At 39.1% G+C, this 14,819-nt stretch overlaps 1 protein-coding gene across 1 annotated transcript; it reads left to right on the top strand.

Moving 5' to 3' along the window:
• Positions 1 to 556: 556 nt before the first annotated feature.
• Positions 557 to 14,407, top strand: GPR143 (G protein-coupled receptor 143). Its single transcript, XM_008926806.2, has 8 exons — positions 557 to 1,703; positions 3,362 to 3,471; positions 6,400 to 6,494; positions 7,841 to 7,933; positions 8,423 to 8,532; positions 9,855 to 9,963; positions 12,265 to 12,382; positions 13,834 to 14,407. Exons 1-8 carry the CDS (start codon positions 1,460 to 1,462, stop codon positions 14,131 to 14,133), a joined length of 1,179 nt encoding a protein of 392 aa, XP_008925054.1. The 5' UTR covers positions 557 to 1,459; the 3' UTR covers positions 14,134 to 14,407.
• Positions 14,408 to 14,819: the final 412 nt, after the last annotated feature.

Genomic DNA, 14,819 nt, shown 5'->3' on the forward strand with positions numbered 1-14,819 from the left:
GTGGACACACATCAGGTCTGGCAGCTTCAGCTCCAGCTGCCACCCAAGCCCTGTTCCCTCTGTCTGGCATCGGGAGGCTGCACAGCCCTCAGCAGCAGTCAGCAGGCTGATGAGCTTGGGGGAGTTTGTTCTTTTGCTCAGATCAAGTGTAAAAGGTATTTTCCCTAATGAAGAACGCAGCAGGTACCATTTTACCCAGGTCTAGTGGCTGTTTTCTCTACTAAGGGCAGACACACTGGCTGAAATCTCTGTGTTTATAAGCCCTATACACAAAACATCCCACCGTCATTCACTAGTCCTTCATAATTTTTGCTGAATAATAAGCTGGACCAGTGGGGAAAAAAAAGAAATAAAAGGTTAGGTAAATTGTTCTTATAGGGACTAATTATAAAATCCATGACTATGTCATTAAACAAGCCGTTGACTTCAAGTCCGTTGGCAGTGCTCCCTCCTGTATATTCTGAATGAGCTCCTATAAACAAGTTTTCTGGAAGAGTGAGGGCTGATATAGGGAGTATCAGCTTAGCTAAGTGAAGCTTAGCTAAGAGGGGAGAATTACTTTTTGTGTTTATAATTGTGAGTATTTGCTGCTATGTTTAGCAGGACCCATCTTAAAAGATATTGTCTAGCTTATAAAGTAAAAACAAATGTTGAAGATCAAAATCCTGTTTTCATATAAAACCCTTACCAAATTAAAAAAGGAAAAAAAAAAAGAAAAGAGAAAAATATTATTGAGAAATTCTAAGTCCTGGAATTTTCCATGTCGAGCTGATCCAATGCAGACAGTACAGACTAAAGAGAGGATTTTTTGTGCTTGTGGTTTAAATAGGATGAGGTTAATATTTTTTCCCAATTGCAATCTCTTTCTGTAGTGACAGGGTATGTTTCTAATTTTATTTATGGAGGTGGGTGGGTTGGATCACTGAAACGAAGATTTTGGTTTGGATGTGGATTTGTATACCTATTCCTCCCTGTAAAGACCAGGGCTGCTTGTATCCAGACTCATCTTTTCAATTAATTTGCAGTAATTAAAGGGTGCTGTGTGGGATGGGGCTAAAGAGAAACACAATTAAAATCTAATGCTTTTACTTTGGTATCTGCATCCTTATTTATTTTAAACTATCTTCAATGCTCTGACGAATTTAAGTCTTCCTGTATCACATACTGTGCAAACAGAAATATGTGAGTGAACTGTTGCCAATGGCTCTGAGCAAGCATGGGGCATGTTTCAGATTACACTGTGTTTTCTTGTTTGGATCTGATCTCCTTGCTAGGAGAGGCTGAGAGAGGCAGCTTGGGGGGATTTACTTCTAGCAGCAGCAGCAGCACATGATCCATCAATCGCGTGATTCTCACCACTAAGGACTAATGGGGAGGGTGAAGAAAAAGTAAATGCTGCCTTGGGGAAGCAACAGTATTTTCTTCTGCTCCTGGGGCCCCTCCACCAGCTGGACATTTCATGGCTTCTCCAAGGTTAGAAACCTACTGCTGCCCTAACAGGGATGCAGCTACACAGCTAGTGATGAACTTCCAGCCTGAAGTCTTCTGCGGAGTTTGCATTGGCAGTGCCTCCATCAGTCTGATGCTGACCATCCTGCAGCTTCTGCCAAAGAAAGGGCAGAGCCCACGGAAGATGCCCAAAGCCTCCTCCTCTTCCACCATCCTTCTCCTTATCTCCATTTGTGACATCCTTGGAGGCTTAGGTAAGTGCCCACTTGATGTCCCTTGCCATTGCTGTAGCAGGTTCTTGTTGCCCTGAGGTACCATAGACAAATGAAACTGGTGATTGGATAGCAGAGATTTCTGAGAAAAACATGCTCTATGTGTTCACAGAAAGATTTAGGCTAGGTGAGATCAGAAAATAATAGGCCTTTGGGGAGAAAGTTCTTGTTCAGTAGTTATACTTTAGAAGTGAAAGCACTTGACAAATCTACACCAAAATCTATGCTTTAACACAAATTAAAATCCAGAATAGTGGCTGGTCCTCTGAGTAAGGCATAAAAGTGGAGGTGGTGCAGCACATTGAAAACTAAGCTGACATCAAACAATCCTTACAACTGCATTTGAAAACCACTGTCCTCTATGTCTTTAAATCCTCTCAGACCAAGAGTGCCTCTTGTCATGTGCCAGCCGCTTCTCTGGGCACATCACATTGACAGCAAGTGAGTTTGAATTGCAGCTGGACACAGGCTTTTGAAATGCAAGTGAAGCTCCCTTATCAAGGATAACCTGCTGTCCAGCCCCTGGGTGATAGGTTGGAGGAGTAGAACAGCAGAGAATAAAACAAAATACATGAGTCAAAATGAAACTAATGTGTCTTAAGCTGTCCCATCAATCATTTACTACCAATTGGTTACAAATTACCATGACACATGAAAATACAGGACAAGTTTGTTTCTACAGTAGCATTTTTTCCTTCACATTAGGTAATAGAAGTAGTGCTGTTTTGTCTCTCTTGCTGCTCCGAGTGGGGGTTGTGTGTGTGCGTGTCTGTGTGTTTCAGGTCTTTTCCCCTTTCATACCTCTTATACTGTTCTCTCACAGTGCCTAGTAAGTACCAATACTAAAACAAACATTATAGGGGGAAATAAAGAAAGAGGGATATGGAAAATACATATGTACATTCGCCTGGAAAAGGTCCTTTTAGTCAGATGAGGCCAGCAAAATTGGGTTTTTCCCTTTCTCTTTTACTGACAAACTCAAACTAGTTATCCAGTATTGTTTTTGTATTAGATTCACTTTGGTGGGTGGGGAATAGTTCATTCTTGGTGGGAAATCTGGTGGGTTTGTTATATTTTGGTGCTTTATTTCAAGCAAACCCAGAAAACCTCACTAACAAACTCTAAGTTTATTTTTAAAAAGGGTAGTGTTCTCTCCTAATTCTGAAGCCCTGTTTTGGTTCAGTCCTGTGACAGAGAGGAGAACAGTTGCTTGTAAAAATGAAGGCAGCAAAAAGTGGGAAATAACTTTTTTCTGCAATGAGGGATTATAGAGAAGTGAATATCAGTGTATGAATATATGCTGGTAAAATTGTAATAGTTAGTGACTGTTTTATGTCAATCTGTTAACTGCTACCCAGTTTATTTTAAGGAAGTGTGTGAGACCATCTGTAAGTAAGTGAGATTTTAATCTACATAACATTGCAAGTTCCAGCAGCTTCCAACTCTTGGGGCTACTTTTCCCTGAATGATTACACTGACATTTAAATAACACAGTTGTCCCTACTGTGCTCCTCTGCAGCCGTCGCCTTCTGGGAGACGCACAAAATCTGGGCTGCGATGTGAAATATGTGGCCAGGGGAAAGCATGTGATTCAAATCACACCAGCAGATTCAAAGCATTAATACTTTTTTTTTCCTTAGGTATGATCTTTAGGTCAAGTGTATGGCTAGGCTTCCCAGGCTTCATAGCTAACATTTCTGTGGCGAACAGGACTGATGTGTGGCCTTCCACTTTCTGCGTGGGGAGCGCGGTAGGTACAGAGGTCATCCCCCCTTTCTCCTCCTCCCTATTAACAGTCCCTCCTCGTGGGGAGTCTGAAAGGCAAACTACTGTGTCCAAAAGGAAATGTGGCTGTGAGTCAGAGCCTGGATATGGTGGTTTCAGCCTCTGCCACACCCCTGCAAGTACGTTCTTGCCTTCCTCTGAGAGTCTGTGTCAGGACGGGCAGGGTGCTACACGATGCTGCGTGGTGCCTGTGAGGATGTAGGGCAGCACAGGTCTAAGGGATCCCAAGAGTTTTTTAGTATTCACTCATTGCAGGATTGCCAGGGTAGTGGAGGTCATACCTGTACTAAAGTCAGGAATATAGAGCCATAAGGGTATAAGCAATCCTGAAAGGGCTGTGAACCACTGCTGGCACTAATACCCCAGTGGCTCTGTTGCACTGGTAGCATGAGATTATTTTCCCACTTTCTCTGTCAGAAACTACAGCCTGTGTGGTGGCAGTGGGGACCTCCTGAAACCAGCAACTTGGGTAGCTCAAATTAGCCTTTGTGGCATGAGCATGTGTGTTTTAGACACAGAGGAACTTAAAGATAAATATACTCAAAACTGGAAAGCTGCTGGCAGAAGGTCTGTCTCTGCCATGTAGGATTACACCTCAGATTGCTGCTTATATGGGCATTCAGTGAATGCATCTGGACAAGTCGAGTTAAGTATCTTCTGGATTAAAACACAAGAATAAGAAAATGTAAATGCATTCCAAAAGTACAGATTAAAACTCAGTTCCAAATTTTACTATCATAATACTGAGACATATAATTTGAGTTTACTATACAAGAATAAAGGTAACATTTTTTACCAAAACACGGAGAATGACAGATAAGATAGATCATCACTTTACCCAAATTCAACAGATAGGGTGCCCAGTGAATGAATGCATGAGCAGTAATAGTATTAGATTTGCAATTCAAAGTGTACAATGTAGAAGGGGATATGCTGCATGTAAAGAAAATTATTCAGTACTTTTTAAATAGAACAATATGTGCCAGCTTGAACTCACTATGCCTTGTATGCCTATATAATGGCAATTTCAAACATGACAGTTTTATGCCACGTACACAAATATAAATTGTATGCACCTATTGATTCTCAATTCTGTCATACATCCTTAAGTTTTGCTTATTAGATGCAAATGCTCATTTTTTTCCTTCAAGGAAGAGGAAACCAACAACTTCAATATCTTGTAGCAAGAATGTCCTATTCAAAACATGTGTTTCCTCATATTTTAAATTTCACTTTCTTGCCCTTAAGACAAAAAATAGTATTTTTCAATGGTGACAAGATACTGAATGCAGACTGCTTGTTTTTCATTTGAATCTCAGGTTAGATGGTGAGTAGCATAGCGGTCTACCATAATTTTTATTTTCCCCTTCTTGGACTCTAGTAAAATGCTGTAATTTGAGTCACTTTAAATTTAGATTTAATTATATTGGAATGAAAACTAACCCTCCTTCCATTCACTTTCCCATACATATTCTCATGTGAGTTAATAAAATGTTTCCAATTCTATTTTATTTTTCTTTTAGCCCCACTGTTTTATTTTACTTAACCACAAGCCAGTACAAACTCCAAATAGTGAGGCTGTTACACATCTTCTTTAAATGGTTTGCAGAGGGGTTCTCTCTCAGGCACTGTAGCAAAATGTGTCATTTTGCTAAAAAGTAAAATAGCATATGAAAATTTTTGTTATATCTGATTTGTATTGGTTTTGGAGACAGTCTTGTCTATGTTGGATTTTTTGAAATCCTCGCAGTTTATTTTTGTATATGTGTGTGTACATATAGTAAATTGTGCATTTTTCAACTGCAGCAAATATGTAAACATACAGATGAAGTTACATGCTCAGTGCCATGGGTAAAGTGCATTAGAAGGAAGACTGGAATTTTTTTTTTTTTTGCTCCTGTGCACTAGGAAAATGTCATGGTGTTTGAATTAAATGCTGAATAATTCGTGCCACGAATGACTAGAGGTAGGGTCTACACCCATGGTGAAAGGAAATATTTCCCTGCTTGATTTGCCTTTCAGAGGATGGAATGGTTGATCTCTATTCACTGACATTTGGCTCAATAAAAAGCATGTTGGTTTCCAGATGTAAAATGATGCCGCTATGGAGCTGTGATAAAGGATATTCAGATAAGAACTGAAAGATGTCTTGGAGGGAAGGTAATCTGAATATTAAACAGTTCCAGACTATTACAAAGAGCCAACTCCTATGGGGAAGAAATGTGGAATTTATAAACAGCGGCAAAGAAAGGTCACTTATCTTATACAAACTCATGGGTAAAATTCATAAGGTCAGCTCAAGAATGCTGTTGAATTTAACTTGACTTGAACCTGTTTCCTTTGTATTTTTATTGAAGAAATCAGTCAGGGAATTCAGTATGGATATTTTTCCAGAGGGTGAGTGATTTTCTCATTAGTGACCTTTTTTTTCTTGATAACCGTTCCTTGAATCAGGTCCTTGTGCACTGAGAAAATACCTCTCACGTGCAGAACCCAGAATGCATAGGCACACTGTGGTTATAACTGACCTCAGTTATATTTTCATGTCTCAGCTACTGAGAAACACTTAAGATTTTAACCTAAAATTAAAACATCCTCCCTATAAATTTCTCTGGGCTTCACTTATGACACTGAGGTTAGGAATGGAGAGGTAAATAACAGGTTTTCTAAACTACAAAATAAGCTGTGAAAGCAAACACTGCTCAATTTACCTGTGACTTGACCCATAGGCTACAACAATGCTGTTCCTGTGATTTTGAGTAAGATTTCATACTTTATAATCTTGTCTGGAAAATACACACATTTGAAGAACAACTCATCAGGCCAAAGTCCCTCCCCTGCCCCAGTGGTACTCGAGAAGCAGCTGTGACATTTGGCATTTTTTCCCCTCCAGATGTGGATCCAGCTGTTATATAGTGCTGGCTTCTGGTGGTTGTTTTGCTATGCTGTTGATTCTTACTTGGTGGTGAGAAGATCAGCAGGACTGAGGTACCAGAGCTAAAGCTCTGAATTTGTTATTTTCCTTCCAACACTGTATGTCTGTGTTTGCAGCTATCTAAGGGTATAAGTGAAGTTTGTACAACTATCTGATGTTCATATGGTTACCAGGTAACGATAGAGATGAGTGATGTTCTAAGTACTTAAATTGCCAGAGTAATGCTCAGATGTTTATTTACATCCAACCTAAATTTAAATGTAACTGAACTCATTTGACCTTTGGAAAAATATGGAGCAAATTGTGGTCTATAAATTTTGTGGCAGTGAGATGACTATTTGGTCCCTGTTCTGTACCTGAAATTGATTCTTGCAGAAAAAAAAGTGTTATCTTGAAAATGAAAAATTGAGAGGGGGAAAGTGCTGAATTTCATATAGTTCATTTCCCATTTTTTTAATTTTTCTCGGACTTTCTATTTTATCCACTTCTCAGGGTGGTCATTATTTCCCTTCTGATCACACTTGTAAAGTTCTGAGGAACTTTACAATATATTTTTCTGCAATGCCTATGACAGAAGAACTTGAACCCTTTGGAAAGTACCATGCTTTAATGCCAGACAGAAAATATATGATGTCTCTAAGTTGGTTATTTAAAGAACAAAATAACCTTCAGTTGCTACTGCTAAATGTTGGATTATGTGCTTCTGTTCCCAGAGGATACTTAGCAGTCGGGTACAGAAGATATGGTTCTTATGACAAATGTTACCAAAATGGGGCTTTTTGAGTTAATTTCACACTGTTGAGGATAAACCTGATTTTTTAAAGTCCTATAGTTCTAGTCTGAAACATCTGGGACCTACTTCCTTCCCCCTTCCCTGTTACGCAAAAAAATCATGTGTATTTGTGCTTGATTCTAAGATCAGAGTAAACAGCAAAAGACTTTCTACACATACAGATCTGAATCTCCCTAAGACAGGAGCAGTATCCAACTCTGAAAATTAAACATAGTTCTCTTCAAATTACATGTGTTTTATTTGACTGTTCAACTCCATTCCTAAATTTTAATCTGCTAATTTGCTCTCTGCAGGAGAAATGAAAGATGCAGGGGTTCCTTATGGATAAAGGGAAGGGAAGAAGTCCTGACCCTCCACCCTACAGGCTGGAGGGGACAGGACCTTTATGTGCAAGCCTGAACAACTTTGCTTTGCTCATTTTTTTTCTGGAGGAGCCCCCCCCCCCGCTACACCTGCTTTCCTTAGTTTAATGTACTGCCAGTGTTGTTCTGCATGATTTCCTATCTGTAAAGCTCTTTTTCAGTGAGGGTCCTATTTTTACCTTGCAACATGGATCGTGTAAGGTCTGATATCTTTAATTGTGCCTGTCCTGTTTGGTGCTTGCAGTACAATTGTGCTGTACCACATGATGACGTGGGGCCTTGCAGTGCTGCTCTGCGTGGAGGGGATTGCACTGCTTTATTACCCTTCTATCTCCAGGTAAGCAGAACTCTGGGAACAGACTGCAAAATTGTAACACTCTCTGGTCATTTGAATGTCGTTTGGTCAGCTTTAGGGGCAGACATCCAAAACCTGGGCTTTTTGATCTCTGACGAGCATGTCCCACTGAGTCAATGAGTATGCTGGAAATACTTCCCTGGGTTTCAGGGGACCCAGAAGAAAAATGCCAGGCAATACAGGTACTTGGGCATGCTTCAGGGCTGTGATACAGCTTCTGCTGTGAGCCTACTGCTCTCCCACTCCTGGTTTTAGCTTTCCTTTAAATTTGAGAAAAAATGCACAGACAGTGCATGTTATAAATCAGCTTTATGTCCAATATGAACTGATGGTGAAGGTCTATGAATTATAAGGTTTGCATCTGTTTGCTTCATTCCTTTTTATTTTTTTTTAAGTTAAAGGTGATATAGAATAGCCAGAACTGTCAGCTGTGGGGAAAAAATGCATAAGCTTTTAATGATTTCTTCTCAGCTGTGAAAATGGCTTGGAACATGCAATCCCACATTACGTCACAACCTATGCCCCACTCCTGCTAGTGCTGGTGGTCAACCCAATCCTGTTTAGGAGGACAGTATCAGCAGGTATGTTCCTACTGGCCAACATCAATCAATATGTGTTATTTAGCAACAAAGCAATACTGTAGAAAGTCATGTCTTTGTATTCCGTGATGTGGGACAGCTTCTCAATAAATCATAAAGATACAGCAAAGGGTGGGAAGGAGCTGCCTATTGAAATGAAGATACCATCTTGATGGGGAATTTGCCCTAGAGACACAGTCTGATGACATACTCAACCTGTTCTGTTATAAACACCTGCTGTAGATTGGTGAAAGTATTTCTGTGTTACTTGATTTAAAGCATCTGAGACGATGTATAGTGGATGCTAAACTCTGCTGTAGCTTTGGTACCAATCTGGACTTTGGAATGTAATTTATTCTGGTTTAAAGATAACATTGGCGAGATCTGAGAGTTGATTTAACTTCTTGGCAGCCCTTGAGCTAAAAATGTAATAAAATGTGATCAGAATTTTGTCACTTCTGATTCTGAGATTATGAAACAAATGGGAATTGTACACAACTCAGATGGGATCTTGAAGTTCCAGTTTAATTTATTATCCAGTGCTTGGAAGAAATGAGACTGAATAAAAGCTACAGATTCAATGCATTCTTTGCATGTAATATGATAGTTCTAGATATTTGCGGTATCTGAATATATCTACACATTTATTATACAAAAACAGCAGGAAAAGATCTAGTCTTCTCAGTTTAGTCTTCATCCCATCTATCCTGTGTCTCTCAGTAATCCTAATTTTCAAAGGAACAGTTGTTCTTTTAAGAAGTTGTTCCTGTAAAAACTTGCCCTTTTTATGGGAAAATACATAGAGTGTATTGGTTTGTGTGTTTGTATATTCCTTGTGATATCTGAACAGCATGTGGCATAACTATTTTTTTGTGACATTTCATCTTCAAGTTTCAGAGGTGTAGATAATGCTTTATCAATGACACGGTGAAAAATGATGGGCATAATAGGATAGAATCTATTCTATTTTAGTCTGAACATCACATAGTAAGTGTGTAATTATACCACACATCATATAGAGGTTGTGTGCACTACCTTTTGTTGTAAAATAAAAGTATATTGACTATACTGTTTAATATATTCAGGGGGATTGAGAGAAGAAAAACCAACTCGTGGGACATCACTCGTTTTATGAATCCAAATGTGTGTAATTATTTTCCTTTAGGATTAGGCTGTATGTGAGATTCCTTTATAATGGTCCTTCCAGCTTCTGAACTGCTGCTGGAGACAGCAGTTCCCTCTTTACAGGCATCTGTCTTCTGGATTCTTGTGCCTAAACTAACAAGATACATGTCTATTAATGAACATAATTGTATGCTTTCCAGTTGCCTCCTTACTGAAAGGAAGACAAGGGATTTACACGGAGAATGAAAGACGTCTGGGAACAGAGATCCAGATGCGCTTTTTCAAAATTATGCTGGTATTTGTTATTTGGTAAGAGGTGTATTGTTTTGCTTTAAACTGCCTTTTTCCCAGCTGGAGAGGGTATGGGACAAGAGTAAAACCTGATCATTTGCTTCATTTTTTTGTCTTTATGCTTGGAAGGGAAGGTGTATAAGGAAGAAGCAGTTCTAAACTAGTTCACAACGGCAATGAATCATTCCTGTAACATCACAAAGCTGTGAGGAAATGATAAAATGTTTAACCATCAGAAAAACAAAAGCACCAAGAAACAATAGCAAAAAACTCCCAATAGGTTGGGCATAGACTGAAGCTGTGTGGTACAGCAGCCTCCCAGCACTGAGGGCTGATAGATGGCTTTCTGTAATCCAGATTTCTCAGAGCCTCTTGTCGCCAAACACATCACTGAAAACCTACAATAAATATGCTTCTAAGACTGGCTTCATGGCTCTGACTATGATTATGTAATGCTGCAACCTCTGTATTCTGCAGTTCCCAAATGCCTGAAAAGAACTTGCATATCTACTGGAAATACAAGGTTATATGCCAAAAATCTCCATATGATTGTGTGTGAAATTTCTGATTGTTTAATTTTATTTTTTTTTTTAGTATTCCATCTTGCTTCATGAAAATGGTACTTCAAGGTAGGATAGGAAAGAGGCAGTAGGACAGGGAGGAGAGGAGTGAGGCAGCAGGAAATGGTCCTGGAGTAGTGAAATGACTTGGCCAAACTTACAGTCTCTACAACTAAACTTTTTTATACACAGGTGTATTAATGCATGTTACATTGCTTTAAAAGGCTGAGCAGGAAGAGACGCTGCCTTTTTTATCTTCTCTTGGCTGCTGGAGTGCTCTGAGGGGACATGATTATCTTTTCTTAGGGAATAACTGAGTCTACTTGGCTTGGGAGTGAAGTTTCCAATGTGAAGGGTGGGGTAGCCAGCAGAGAAAGGAGACAGAGACAGCAGCAAAGGATCCTGCAGCATGGCTTCCTGGAAATTGCTGAAATAATGAGGAGCAGAGATTTAGTCAAGCTTCCAGGGCTGTGGAAAGAAAGAGCCCAGAGGCACCACAGAAGTGCATTGCAACTTAAGGAATGGTGGCCAGCTTGATGATCTGGGAGCAAGCATGAAAGAAAAGGCCAATTTCCTATGGACACTCTGGGGACATTTGTTTATTTCCATTATGTCTCATTCTGGCTTTTCCTATTGAAAAAAACCCCAAACAAAATCACAGCTCTGATTTAGGATTTTGTTCTCATAAAACATAAGCTTTAGAGTGTAAAAACCTCTCTCAAAGGTTACTGGAGGGAAAGACTGAGGCAGTCCTCTCTCAGAAGCTTAGGGAAGATTTCCTTCCGTCCCAGAAGTCAAATCTGATATGACTTAGTCAAAGACAGCAGGATGGGGCAACACAGGGTAGAAGAGATGCCTACAGATTTGGGAGGGAAGAGCAGGAGGTTTTACACTGGGATAAAAATATAATTGGAGGAAGCACATGCATAAAACCCTTTGGAAAGTATGATATGGATGCTGATGATTTCCTTTCTGAAGCTGCAGTAGAACTAAAAAAGAAATGCTGGTCTAACTGTTTAGAAGTCATAGGAAATTACAGCCACTTGCTATAACCTTTATTTAGTGTAGAACACACTCAGTTTCTTTCACATAATAAGGCTTGATTATCCTCATCCTTATTTGGAAACAAGTATTACCTTTATTCAAAAAAATTAATAGCATTTTCAAGGGTTTTAAAGTCAACTTTGGTATTGCTTTGTAGTTTTTTTATGGACATTTTGAAAGTTTACTGTAATCTAACCCTGAAATTCAAACTCCAGCTGGAATTCCTAAGGCCTTTTACAACAACATGTGCATATATTTGGTTTCCTTATCTGTGAGCACAACTCTTTCAAGGCATCAGCGAAAAAAGTCAGCATGAATGATGTTCCCATTATGGATCACAGTTGCTTTTCATCTCAGTTTTATTCTGTAATTTACTGTCATTGTTCTGCAGCAAGTTCAAATTATCAGGTTCTGTTTGTTTGGTTTTTTTTTTTCTTATTTTGACTTCTTTGTCCAGGCCTGGGCTAGTAGGTAGGTGTCTGGTTTTTGATCATGGTCTCAGAAAGCTACTAGTTCCTTTAGATTGAGATTTAACAAGTCCAGCTGTGTTGAACTTGATGATCTTAGGAATCTTTTCCAACCTTGATGATTCTGTGATTAAAAAAATCTTACTGTCCTTATTAGTGATCTTAATTTGTATAATTTGAAGGTAAAGCATATTTTACATGTACATAGATATATTTAACTGTCTTTTTCTTCTTTGCTCCTCCAATAGCTGGTCATCCAATATTATCAATGAGACCCTTTTGTTCTATCTCGAAATGCAGCCAGATATCAATGAAATGCCCCTGAAAAACATCAGAAGTGCTGCACTGATCACATGGATTATAATGGTAGGTCAGAAGTGACATTGCTTAGTCTTAGAAATCACTGTTATAAGACTGGTGGAACAGTATAGTATGTGGTTTATAATTTTGGGGGATATAAACACTCTGAAAATCAAGGAAGAAAATCATTAAGTAAGAGAAAGGAATGAGCAGTCACTTGGGAGCGCATTTCTCATAGAAACTTTGACAAAGGTGTACTAGGGACCAGCTTTTTCTCCCATTTGCTGGAGTATGCATTCTCTTTGTGAGTAATCACTACCCATTTTAGGATCCAGAACAGACCACTACAATGATTTCTAGCCTAACCTTGCTAATCTCTGCAATAATGCAAGCTGCAAAGTTTTAGCTCACGATTCCTGAAGGTTTCCCCATTAAATGAGCATTTTATGGTAATTCTCTGTTTGCAACTAAGGTGGTTTTTTTTTAATTTTAAAGAATAATTACATCTTATATCTTGACATTCTGGTCATTATTTGGGGACAAATAGATGAAAAATCTTGGAAACAAGGCACCAAAAATAGCTGTAAGATGCTGCTCTGTTACTGTACCTTACCCTCTTTTCTCCTGTTAGAATATTTGATTTTTCAGAGGTGATGTTGCATGTTCCTTTTCCAAGAAAATTTATTCTGGAGCTGCTAAATAGCTGTAAGGCCTGAGCATCCTTTGTATAGTTAAGCCCTTGAGCAGTTTGATATTGAAGGATTAAGTGATGCAACTGATGTAATACAGTGTCCTCTTCTGAGAAGGAGTGAAAACATTCATGTGACAGGGACCTTGCTCTTGCTCACCTAGAGAGCAAGAGGTCAAGTCTAGGAACTGAACTATTTTTTTAATTGGCTGTAAAAATAATTTCCTCTTTTCCTGTGAGAAAGATGGAAGCAGCTAAAGCCATTAACTTGCTAAGCATCCCATGGCACTGGGAACAGGCAAAGTTTTTTGGAGATCGCTCAGAGTTTTCTTTTTTAGTACCTCTCCCCATTTTACTGTCCTGCTTTGATGGACATTTTCACTGGCTCAAGAGTCTAAAGGAATTCCAGACAGATCAATTCCTGCTGATTTAAAATGCTTGTCTGTATATGCTAGTGCCTATGCTTATGTATTTGACTTGGTTTCTAATGAAAAATATATTTGCTTTCATGAATAAAAAAGTCTAGAGTTTGTGGGGAAAGTTAAAAATGCACCAGGGGATTGACTGGCTAAAATTCATGCTAAAAAGTCATTTGGTGCTTAGGTTCTCTGGGATGGCCTCAGCCATTTTGGAACAACAGATCACAGTATTTTACTCTGATTTGTTTGTGTCTGCAATGGCCAAAACATACATTTTTATTTGCATGCAAATAGCATATTTTAAAGCAATTGTTCATTGGAAGGGAAGTTGTTAATACATACAAAGCATTTTACTGGAGCTCAAAATGAAGCCTTGCTGGTGTAATTCCTGTTGTACTTCTCTTTCCTAGGGGGTTCTTAATCCGATGCAAGGCTTTCTTTTCACATTAGCTTTTTATGGGTGGACAGGATGGAGAGTGGACCTGAAATGGCGAAAAAGAGAAATCCCCTGGGAATCTATGTCCTCGTCAACTGCGGGGGAAAATGCCTATCCCTCTCCAGTGAACTACCAGAGCAACGTCCATGATTCAAAGAAGATATCGACAACTGACAGCCAGCAGACTGATGAGGCTATAAGCATGTTGTCTGAAGGTAACACTAGCAGTGATGAGAGATTAACCAGAAGCTCTCCCATCTACCAGGGCTGGTAGTTTTAGGTGCAGAGCTGGATCTAACTTTTCACATTGTCAATACTTATAAAACCACATTAATGTGTGAATCATTGTGTACTCTGGAATTAGGTTTGTGCTCAGTGGCTTGATGTCATTTCCTATAACTTGAGAGAGTGTGTGAAAGAGCATGTGAGACAGAGAGATATGGTTTATATCTTTATTTGCCTTCTAGGAGACATGTAAACAGGTATAAAGGCTTGATCCTTTTTCAGTAGGAGCATATCTCTGCAAAGATATATGTTTCTGACAATTAATTTTCATCCATTTTGTTTTAATCTCTCTTGTAACCTCCATACAGTAGAAGACTCTTTTGTTTAAATAAATGGACTATTAATATGTTGGGTTTTTAAATGTGTTGCCTTGCTTGCCTTGCTCAGCATAAAATTCCTCACCCAGAATTACAGGTCTAGGATTTCTGAGGCACCATTTCCAGCCTTGACAGTTTGGTAAAGCATTAGTGACAGCAAACTCTGACTTAAGGACAAATATTTCCTGTTTGTGTAGACTCTCACTGACATAGTCTTCTTTTAGCTTGTTTATGTGAATTTTTGGTGTGGTTTTATCTAGGGACCTAAAAAGCTTTTTTTAAAAAAAAATTGAGCCCAGCATAGGCTTCACAAACACTTCAGAATAATGGTTTCAGTTCACTCCTGGTTCAAGCAAAA

The sequence above is a fragment of the Manacus vitellinus genome, unplaced genomic scaffold (genome assembly GCF_001715985.3).
Source record: "Manacus vitellinus isolate BGI_N305 unplaced genomic scaffold, ASM171598v3 scaffold_7_pilon, whole genome shotgun sequence".
NCBI lineage: Eukaryota > Metazoa > Chordata > Aves > Passeriformes > Pipridae > Manacus > Manacus vitellinus.